We start from the raw sequence: 11596 nt of genomic DNA, 5'->3' as shown, positions 1-11596 counted from the left end.
AACAGAAACCTGTGCCACTGGTCACTTCTCTGTAGGATTGGGAATCAGACAATCAACCAATTCCCAATCCACCTAACAATAGCATTGTCAAGCTTGTTTCAAGATTTTACCAGCTTGTTTTAAGAATATTATGAACGACCTTGTCAAAGACCTTAATAAAATCAAGATATGCTACATCCACATCATCTACCAAGCTTAAAGTCAAAACAAGAGATTAGACTACCATGACTTATTTTGCTATTAGTGAGCATGGCATCCCTTTCTAAATGTTTACAGATTGTCTGTTTAATTACCTGCTTTGGAATCTTTGATGGGGTCGAGCTAACTGGGAGATAGCTGTTTGGATCCTTTGTTGAAGATGAGGATATTTGTCCCTCTTCAATCTGGTATTTTTCACATTTTACAGTAATTATCCAAGATTATTGCCAGTGGTTCTGAGATGGCTTCTACCAGTTTTTGTATTATCCTTGGATGTAGGTCTACTCGCTCCGAAATTTTGAATTCACTTATAGTAGCCAGATTTTCATGTATTACCTCTTTTACCTATTCTGTGCTGCATTTTCCCTACTGCATTATCTGCCCTATTTCCTACAGGCTGATGTTTCCTTTTGGAAGAAGACCAAGGCAAAGTTGTTGAGCAATTATCTTTTTTCTTTGTGCTCTTTTAGCATCTATTCCATGTAGTAGTCCTACATTTCTTTGTTTTTCCTTTTGCTATGGATCTAGTCAAATGAATATGTCCTCACATACAACTTAATTTTTTTAATTTGATGTACAGATCTATAATATTCTTTCTTAGGATACATATTTTAAATCTAGACAGAAGCTATAGAAGTTATATTAAGTTCACAGCAAGTAGAATTATTTATTTCCTTAATACACAATACACTTAATGTGACTGCAATATTTGTTTCTACACACTTATAAACGATGAACAAACCATCCGGTTTGCAGTCACAATTCTAAAGCCTTCGCTTATGGATCCATCACTATTATCCCATCTCCTTGGAGAAAGGAATTTGAGGATCAAATTGTGGATTACAGATTATCTGGGCATTGTTATCGTGAAGGTAATAGGCAGAATAATGTATAGATGTAGAAGAACTATGGAAAAGAGAGGGGATTAATATTTAAGCGCTATTCTCCTTTTGAGTTCTTTTGCTTTCCCTCCATTCTGCATATTCATACTCAAAGCTAACAACATCAAGTACAGAGATGGAAGAAAACATAAATGGGATGATAAGATAGTTTAGATTAATTTAATATATTTCTTTATTGATTATGTTCATTCATTTGTTCTTTTTCCAAAAGGCAGTTTAACAATAATGCATTAAAATTATTAACATGTAATTAAGAAAAGATATATGTGAAAAGATGCACACAGCAAGAACAAGTTTCCTAATTAGACCAATCTGGGGTCAAGGCCTCCCACATGGCTTCTGTTTGCTCTTGTGCGACAGAACCTCCTGAGTAGTTAAGGCAATCTCCGTTCCACATACCGATACCCCTCAAGCCACGCTCTGTTACATAGGCTGCCTTCAGAGAAATGCTTCTGGGATCATCAAACCACACTTGATGAAAAACACCATTTGGAGCCTACAAAAGAATGAAAGGGAGAGCACATTTAAAGGTCTCTTTTTAAACCAAGTTCATAACCTTGGGTATTCCCATATTCAGCTAAAATAGGTTGATTATAGCTGCAGGAAAAAAGTGTGTGCTGTTGGTAAACTTCTCTGTTTCTACTTGGTTCTGCTTTTTGAAACAAGGAATCTGTACACTAACATGTTAGCATGCTTCCTGAATTCTTTTCAAACCAGTCTTACAAGTTTAGGTGTCCCTATACATACAGAAAAAATCCAAGGGACCCTATGGATTAGGGTTGCATTAAAAGGGTATAATGGTCAAGAAACTTAATGCTGTAACATAAAATAAGGAAGTCAATAGCTTTTTAAAGCACTGAAATTGCTCTTTAATTTCTGCTTTGTGTTTGATGCTTTTTCACCATTGTTTATATTTTCTTTTGTAAACCTATATTCTGCTCTGAAATCTCATGTTTATGGAAGTAAACAAGAAGGAAGGAACTTCATAAGAATGAAAGAATAAAAGCAAGAAAAGCCTCTCCCACTTGTTTACTGATTTCATATGTGTCTTTCCCTCTTGCTGTTGTCATCCTGTTTGTTTATATCCCATTTTCTCCCAATCCAGTATTCAGAACAGATCACGGGGCCTTCCAGACAGACCCTATATCCCAGGATCTGATCCCAGATTTTCTGCTTTAAACTGGATTATATGAGTCCGCACTGCCAGATAATCTGGGATAAACGGATTATCTAGCATCAGATCCTGGGATACAGGGCCTGTCTGGAAGGGCCCCACTACAGTTAAAATTAACATAGCAAAATAATGTCTTGTTCAGAATTTTAATAGGTAATGAAACTTATCAGTAAAATTAGTACCAATTGAAAGCACAGCCATTAGAAAGAAAGCAATGAAGAGACAGTACAGCACACGATAAAAGCCCCATGAGCTATCTTCAAAAGCTTGCTGAAACAAAAAAGTGTTTGACAGTCTCTGAAAAGATAGCACAGAGGAAGAAAGTTTTAACTTTTTAAGAAGACTTGTTGCAGAGCCCGGGAACAGTCACCCCAAAAGGCCCTGTCCCCTGTTAGCACCAGATGTTCTTGTGCAGGAAGTAGAAAGAGAAAAGGGCCTCCCAGAAGACATCAATACACAGGCAGGACGGCTATTATTTTTTGTTTTGTTTTCTAAGTTCCTTTGCATTATACAAATGAAATATCATAATGAGAATAGCTGAACAATATATTGTGCAGGCAGACATTTATGCATAGGATTTGGGGAAAGTAGAAGGGGACAGAATAGATATAATATTACTGAATTAATTCAGCTATCTGTTTTGCACTCAGTGAAAACGAAATATTGTATACGTGATTTATTCGACACCTGTCTTTAAAACTGCAGAATTGGGAAAGATGAGAGACATGATATTATTTTCTACTTGTTCTGCTTTCTTTTTTAACAAACAACTTTTAAAGTTGCAACTTACCTTGTATTCTAAAAATGGGGCTTTGTATTCATCATTCCACAGGATCCCAGTAAAAGAAGACTTTTCCTCAGACATTATTCCTTTATAGGGGACTTGACGTCCTGCAGCATCACTACATGGAGCCCCTCGGAAAGGGACTTTTGCAATGGAACAAATGTGATCCTGAAGAAAGGCAGGTTATGTTACATAATATAATAAAATACCAAGAAGAAATCGTTTTAAAATCCTCACACCCAAAAAGCAAAGCCTTTCTTTTCTCTTACCTTGGTTAAGCTTAGACAGGTATAATCATATCCATACCATGGAACACCCATCACAATCTTGTATGGGTCAATGCCCATGCTAATGTATTGTTCATATCCTAATTGAATATAAAATTAGAAAGTTCAAAAGGCTTGTATTCTTTTTTTATCTTGTAGCAACATTTGTATCAAAAATAATAAAAAGTTACCAATACAGACATTCAAGCTAAAATCTCTTTCACATTCAGAATGTTGTTTTTTAGTTTTCCTTGTGATTTATTTATTAACACAATCATGAAAAGAACACCTTAAATAAGAATATAGGAAATTAAAAGCAAGAAAAAGTAACAAGTAAATTAAGATTTTCTACTACTTCAGCTAGCCACCTATAGATAGAGTATCCCTTATCTGAAATACTTAGGACCATTAAAATTGTGGAGATTTTAGATTTTTTCAGATTTTTGGAATATCTGCATATGTACAAAATGAGATATCTTGGTGATGGAACGCAAGCCTAAATGTGAAATTTTCTTCTTCTTCAGAGCCTGATGGTTATTTATGTAGTATTTTAAAATATTTTTGTGCATGAAACAAAATGTGTGAACATTGAACCATCAGAAAGCAAAAATGTCACTATCTCAGGCAAACAACTTGCATGTGTGTTGCAACACTCTCATGTGTCTTTTAATGTGCCAAGAGGTCTCTTTCAAAGCATAGGTGGATCAAAAGGTTTTGCTTTTAAACAAGACTGATTATTCTTATTCCTAATATAAACATTTTTTTATTTTATAAACAAATAAAAATGAAAATGAAACATTTACATGGTTTAAAATAGCATCTTGCTATGTGTACCATTAAAGAGATGGTACACATCTCTAACACAGCTCTCCTATTAATTGTTATTCAAAAATATATTTCACTGTATTTAATGGGGTATATTTCCAGAAAAACCACAGTCTATATTTTGAAGAATTATAAGCACACCATGCAGTATAATTTTATGTGATAAACAGGGATTTTTGTCTGCTCTTCTGGGAACTTTTCTGACTGAAGCGCAGGATAAAAATGTTACTTAACATAAATTTTATTACTCCTGGAATAGCGAACCAAGTATTTCTCCCTCCACCCCAAAAAAAACCAACCTCAGCATTTTTGGCATTTTGGTTCTTACCAGCAATTGTTTGGTTGAATGGAGCATTGCCTCTTGCTATGCAGTCTGACCACACCTGACTCTGTTCATCGTAAGACATCACGAACACAAAATCACAGGACTCTGCAATCCCAGTGTAATTGTAACATCTTTTATCCACACAATCTGGACACCAAGCTATATCAAAGGTTACCTGTGAAAGAAACAAAGGGGGGAAATCTCTTTGAGCCATGACAGTTCAAGTGTCAAACTGCATTAATTCCGCAATGTAGATGCACCCAGAATTGTTTTACAATTAAAGATATGGACTGGAGTAGAGCCATGTTTATTGTTTTGAACTCAATGTAAGAAAGAACATTTTAGAAATGTTACTGATGATTTTTTTCTATTTGCCACGAGTCTAGATGTAAAAACTGACTTCAGCTTTTAGGAGTTTCAGAAGTTTGTTTTATTGATATTAGGCTACTGTTTGATTTCCTACATCCAAATTTAATTTAAAAAAACATGGTTTCTAACTGGGTGCTATACAATACATATCCTATTAATAATTTTTGCTTATGAGGCACTTTGAGGACTTTATACTTTTTAAGAGCAGCATATACATTTCTTGCATTAATAAATAAGATATCTGGCCAATGTGAAGTAATATTTCTGAAAGACTAGACATTTTTACCTGTGATCCTGGAATCTCTTTGTGAAAAGCATCCGTTGTTTCTTTAACCAAAGCTGTCAGTGCATAGTATTCGGGAGAAGATTTAGCCACTTCTTGCTCAATGTCTATATTGATTCCATCCATGTACTGCCTTTTGGCCAATTCTACCTGCTCATTTATCCAAGCTGCTCTGAAGGCAGGGTCAACAATTTTTGTCACAGCTACATCTCCTAAAGCACAAATAGTGATTAGTTGGCTATTACATTAATACAACAGAGAGACAACATTTATATTATCATGATAAAATATAATGGCATAAATTAATAAAACTGTGGTTGGGATTCATTTCTATCAGGAGAGACTGAAAATGAAGTGGTGGAAGGGCAAGCAACATTATGGGAGCTGATATACAAATACAGTACAATTAAATGACACCATTCTCAGTTATATGAGGTTTCACCCTACAAGGAAGGTCTTCAGGCAAGAGATCCAGTACAATTATCTTTACACATATAATTATTGCACTGCGATCCTATAGCCATGCTGGCAGAATCCCACATGAGGCAACAGACCCATAAGGAATAGGTTTTCACAAAAGTTGGGAGCCTTGCAGCAGAAGCTCTCTGTATGCATTGTAAGGCAAACATTATTTATCAGCAGGTCAGGGCTTCCATGAGGAGAAATTTCTATCCAAGGCAATATATACACACACCGGTATATGTAATTGAATTATTAGTGGCATTAAGTAAACTATGTATGAAATGCCTAGTAGAGGGTCACTTCTAAGCAAGATGTATCTGTGAGGTGCTGGTTATACTTCCACTGCTCCCAAATGTGAAGTCTTTCACTAATCTCTCACACTGGCACTGAATAAGAGAGTCTTGCCCTATCTCCAACTTTGCCTCCAATGTGAAGGCCTTTTCCTGTCCCACTGCCTTGGCCACCATCTGCAGAAATCTCCTAGATATCTGTGTGGTTCACATATGAGATGTCATTGATCTATTATCTTTATTGAATACCACCTTTATTATCTGCTGTCTGGACTAAGTTTTTAATATATTGCCTTCCCAGAGTCCAAAAGAATGTAATACAAAAATAATAAAGTAGGTTTTCAGTTAACCGGCATCCATAGGGATTGGTAGATGCTGTATAAATGTTCTTTTTAGTCACTTGAGAATTACCCCAATACTACACCCATACCACAAACTCTGTACTGATTTGATACAAATATTAAAATACAATAATTAAAAGCAAATTTATTTATTTTACTTATTTATTTGCATTATTGAAGACAAAAACAAACTTAACTGAACATAATGTAGTTTTACAATATAAAAACTGCATTTTCTTATATTATAAAAATGATTTTATTATAATTTTTATTTAAAGTAGTTTTTTTTAGTTTTTATTTATTTAGAATCATAGAGTTGGAAGATATCTCATGGGTTATCCAAACCAACCCCCTGCCATGCAGGGAAAGCACAATCAAAGCACACCCCCCCCCCCCAACAGATAGATATCCAACCTGTTTAAAAGCCTCCAAAGATAGAGCCTCCACCACATTCCGAGGGAGAGAGTTCAACTGTTGAACAGCTCTTATGGTCAGGAAATTCTTCCTAATTTATTTACTTATTCTTTGCTGGTTGCTTGAGTGTTCAGGCTGCTTGGGTTCTGGTTAATTGAAAGTCTACTGTGTTTACACAATTTGGACATAACATAAAAGTATATAAAATATTTAAAATCCTGTCCTTCGCTTTCATCTCCCATCAAACTCGAACCCTCTCCTAACTCGCTTAAATAATGCAAAGTCTTAAACCCTATTCACTAAAGAACCCTGATACCCTCTTCATTTCCACATCACCATCAAATTTATTCAAATTTCCTCAGACATTCCGCCAATCACCACTCACTGACAAAATTCCATTCTCTAACCCTGTCTCAACAGATTCCTATATTACTACTACGAACAAATTAAACACATTTTCCTGATTAATTCATAACATCACAGTATCATCAGACATGATTTAGGACAAGGTGACACTTAAAGCTTTCAAAAACATGTCCTGGTCATCTGAAAGGTTTGCCTAAAGGATTTAGTGAAACCTCTACTTGAGTCTTTTAGCCAAAAAATGAGAAGTAGTAGCCACCCTTTTTCAAGGGTGTACATTGTTTGCACAGAATCCCCTCACTGATCTGCATTTATCCCACTGTGATTGAAGTCTTCCAACAGAGTTGGCATAATATGAAGACGTTGGACTAGAATGAGGGGAAAATGGGTTCAAGTCCTGACTGAAATACAACATTTTCTGTGTGACCTTGGGTGGGTCACTCTTTCTCACATATTTATTGTGAGAATATCTTTGAGACCAGAGTATCATGTATACTACTTGGAGGAAAAATGGGACATTAATGTAACAATGAAAGAAAATAAATGACACAATGTACTCTTGTAGCATGTGGTTAATCAGAAATGATTTGTATCTTTTCCTGGATTTTTGCCCCAGCAACACTTTCTGGTGTTAAACTTATACTGGAGACTGGACTGGTTCCTTTTTAAAACCATGCCTAGTCCTGCCATTTTATTTTGAAGTGGAAAGAGTTTAGTTTGGAATAAAGGTACACTTAAAGATTTAAGAAGAAAAAAGATTTAAGAACAAACCCTTGTTAGAACAAACCTTTTAAAACGACTCTGGCTCCTCTTGAATGAGCATAACACATAAGTTCAGGATCATACTTTCCAAATATTGCTACTGTTGTAATATGTGTCCAGTTGTAGTATTTCCAGTTTGACCCACCTATATCAAATACCAAAACCTACAAAAATAATAATAATAATAATAATAATAATAATAATAATAATAATAATAAAACAACAACAACCATGGATCTCTGCTTTTTTTCTTGCAAACATTTCAGAATTTGACTGGAAAAGTTGAGAATGGGAGATCATAATTCAGTTGCTAATAAAATATAAGCAATTACATGAACAAAAACAGTAGAACAGTCATTAAATTCACACAAAAAAATGTTTAATTTTTACCAGAGTTTAAAAATTATAAAAGGGAAATGAAGGCAGATAAATACAAAAATTGCATTGTACATAGCTCCAAACACTATGGTAAACAACTGAATAATTGTTTATAATTCATAAGGTAAATCAACTACAAAAAGTGGATTTAAAGAAGACAAATCCTCTGTCAGGAATCCAGTTTCCTGATAGCTAACAAGTAAAACGCCTTTGCCCATTTCAGAGGTTGGTGAATCTACTCCAGATTTTAGATTCACCTTCAAGGAATTCAGTATCCTGGATAGTAGTACCTTTAAAATTCAGACAAAAATTAAGAGCACATTCATCACTCTTCTGATTTGGAGGGCAGGAGCTATGGATGCCTATCTGAATTAACTCATGCAAGATGTGAATATTCTTAATGAGATTAAATGTAATCCAAAGTAAAGTACAAAAAATCAAGCTGTTAATACAGTTCATCCCCCTCCCCCCCTTTTTTAGCAGCAACACAAGGAATCTTCTAATTTTAAATTATGTAGAATTATATAGAGCTTGACCTATTATTTTCGGGGTAATTGTAAACCAACATATGGGAATCTGCTTTTTGCTAGTTAGATGAGGTGGACTTCCCATCTAATCTGACTGTTTTAACATTTTATAACATGTCAGAAGGGGAGCAACTTTACAAAGCTATTCCTAGATAATAACAGAAAAACACATGAATCCTTAAAACTGACCTCTGATTGGGTTATTGTAGGTTTACCGGCTATATGGCCATGTTCTAGAGGCATTCTCTCTTGACGTTTCGCCTGCATCTACGGCAAGTATCCTCAGATGCAGGCAAAACATCAGGAGAGAATGCCTCTACAACATGGCCATATAGCCCGAAAAAACTTACAACAACCCAGTGATTCCGGCCTTGAAAGCCTTCAACAATATATTGGCCTCTGATTGTTTTAACTACTATTAATAGCACACCAAAATAAGAAGCACCGCTTCGTAAATATCTTGCCACAAGCTGTCTTCTATTTAGGTTGCTGTGACTTTTCCAGTCTGTATGGCCATGTCCCAGAAGCATTCTCTCCTGACGTTTCCCCCACATCTATGGCAGGCATCCTCAGAGATGTGAGGTCTGTTGGAAACTAGGAAAACTGGGTTTATATATCTGTGGAATAATGTTCAGGGTGGGAGAAAGAACTCTTGGAGTGAGTGGCTGAGCTGTATGAACAGCTAATAATTCCTGTTAATACTGGAGAGTTCTTTATTATGTTTAATGAGCCCCAGAAGAGGATGGAGCCACCTCGGGTATTATTTAGAATAGGCATGGGCAAACTTGGATCCTCCATATGTTTTGGACTTCAACTTCCACAATTCCTAACAGCCTCAGGCCCCTTCAGGCATAGGCAAACTTGGGCCTTCCAGGGGTTTTGGACTTCAACTCCCACGATTCCTAGCAACCTCGGGCCCTTTCCTTTTTCCCCTCAGCCGCTTAAGCGGCTGAGGGGGAAAAGGAAGGAGCCCGAGGCTGCTAGGAATCATGGGAGTTGAAGTCCAAAACACCTGGAAGGCCCATGTTTGCCCTTGCCTGATTTAGATGTTTACTATAGAAGTCCATGTCTATAAGAACTCTTAAGACATATGCCTTGTATGGCTCCCTGCAGCACATCTCAGATACTCTTCGTTGGAAATAAACTACAATGAATACATGGAGGGGGTGTCTAAGCGCACCTTGTAGTTGCAAGAGCCCCCATTGAATCTACACTGTACAATGAATGCAGTGTGACCCCACTGTCATGACCCAATGTTATGGAATCATGTTATTGTTCATTCGTTCAGTCGTCTCTGACTCTTCGTGACCTCATGGACCATCCCACGCCAGAGCTCCCTGTCAGCCGTCACCACCCCCAGCTCCTTCAAGGTCAGTCCAGTCACTTCAAGGATGCCATCCATCCATCTTGCCCTTGGTCGGCCCCTTTGGAATCATGGGAGATATCATTTTGCAAGACTTGTCTGCCAGAGTGCTGGTGCCTCATCCAACTCCAACGATCAACACTGAGCCATGACAGTTAAAGTAGGATCAAACTGCATTAATTATAGTGTAGATCAAGCATGGGCAAACTTGGGCCCTCCCTCCAGGTGTTTTGGACTCCAACTCCCATAATTCCAAACAGCCTCAGGCCCTTTCCTTTTCCCTTAAGCGGCTGAGGGGGGCAAAAGGAAATGGCCTGAGGCTGTTAGGAGTTATGGGAGTTGGAGTCCAAAACACCGGGAGGGCCCAAGTTTGCCCATGCCTGGTGTAGATGCACTGGAGACTCTGGGATGCACTGCCACTGCTTAGTTAAGGACGTTTTAATGATAACGACCGGTAAAAGGAACTTGCCATCGCCCTTGCAAATAGATAACATTAATCAAAGACTGCCTATCAATGTTGGTTTAGAAAAAGAAGAAAACGGTTCCGAACTCCCTGGGTCCTAGATTCCTCCTCTTCCTCCTTCTTCCCACCCCAATTTTTGCCTTTCTGTGAGAAAGCTTTGCTTGCTTGCTTGCAATCCAAGCGCACCTCGAAGTCCCGGCTGCCCGAGATGGGCTTGCAAAGCTCGGGCTCGCGACACGGGCACGCGCCGGAGGCCAGACGCAGCTGCAGCATTAGGAAGACGAGGAGCGCGAGCAAGGAGGAGCGCGCGCCCGCGCTACCTAGCAGCCACCGTTCCATGCCGAGAAAGTGGGAGGGGGGCGGCCGGCCTTTGGGAACAGCGTCTGGGGTGTGCGCGCGCGCCTGGATCCAATCGCTCTTGCTAGCGGCGCGAGAGGGAGAGTTGCAGGGAGAGCCTGGAACTTTAAAGGGGCCGAGGAGGAGGAGGAGGAGGGCGCTTGGCCCCGCCCAGAAAGGGAGGAGCCTAAAGGACGGCCCCGTCTTATTGGCTAGCCATCCCCATAGGAAAAGAAGTGCCTTTGGCTACAACTCCTTCACCCCACCCCCACCTCTTGTGCAGGTAAACATAGCACTCTCTCAAGCTAAAGTTCTCACGACTCCACTGTCTTATATTACATCTGTGCAGAGCTGATCATCTTGCAATCAAGAGCCAATCCAGATGAGCCTCCCTCAAGCAGTGAAAGAAAGCTGTTTGTTCTACCACATTTGCTTCAGATTTAATATACAGGCAGTCCCCACGTTACGAACAAGATAGGTCCTGTAGATTTATTCTTAAGTTGAATTTGCATGTAAGTTGAAACAGGTACATTTTTTAAGTGTAAAGTAAAGGTTTCCCCTTAACATTGAATCTAGTGGTGTCTGACTCTGAGGGGTGGTGAACATATATCCATTTCTAAGCTAAAGAGCCGGTGTTGTCCGTAGACATCTCCTAGGTCATGTGGCCAGCATGACTGCAAGGACTGCCGTTAACTTCCCACCAGAGCGGTACCTATTGATCTACTCACACTTGCATGTTTTTGAACTGCTAGGTTGGCAGGAGCTGGGGCT

General features: G+C 38.3%; 1 protein-coding gene across 1 annotated transcript; it reads right to left on the bottom strand.

Annotated features, from left to right (window-relative positions):
• Positions 1-1254: 1254 nt before the first annotated feature.
• Positions 1255-10955, bottom strand: LOC132774086 (di-N-acetylchitobiase-like). Its single transcript, XM_060773839.2, has 7 exons — positions 10676-10955; positions 7784-7922; positions 5130-5338; positions 4478-4649; positions 3328-3425; positions 3065-3226; positions 1255-1596 (listed from the first exon to the last, which is right to left on the bottom strand). The coding sequence occupies exons 1-7, from the start codon at positions 10826-10828 to the stop codon at positions 1399-1401; spliced, it is 1131 nt and encodes a 376-aa protein (XP_060629822.2). The 5' UTR covers positions 10829-10955; the 3' UTR covers positions 1255-1398.
• Between the last annotated feature and the right edge of the window lie 641 nt (positions 10956-11596).

Source organism: Anolis sagrei, chromosome 4 (assembly GCF_037176765.1).
Source record: "Anolis sagrei isolate rAnoSag1 chromosome 4, rAnoSag1.mat, whole genome shotgun sequence".
Classification (NCBI taxonomy): domain Eukaryota; kingdom Metazoa; phylum Chordata; class Lepidosauria; order Squamata; family Dactyloidae; genus Anolis; species Anolis sagrei.
The sequence above is the reverse complement of the archived record's forward strand: the minus strand, read 5'-3'. Positions and strand labels throughout refer to the sequence as shown.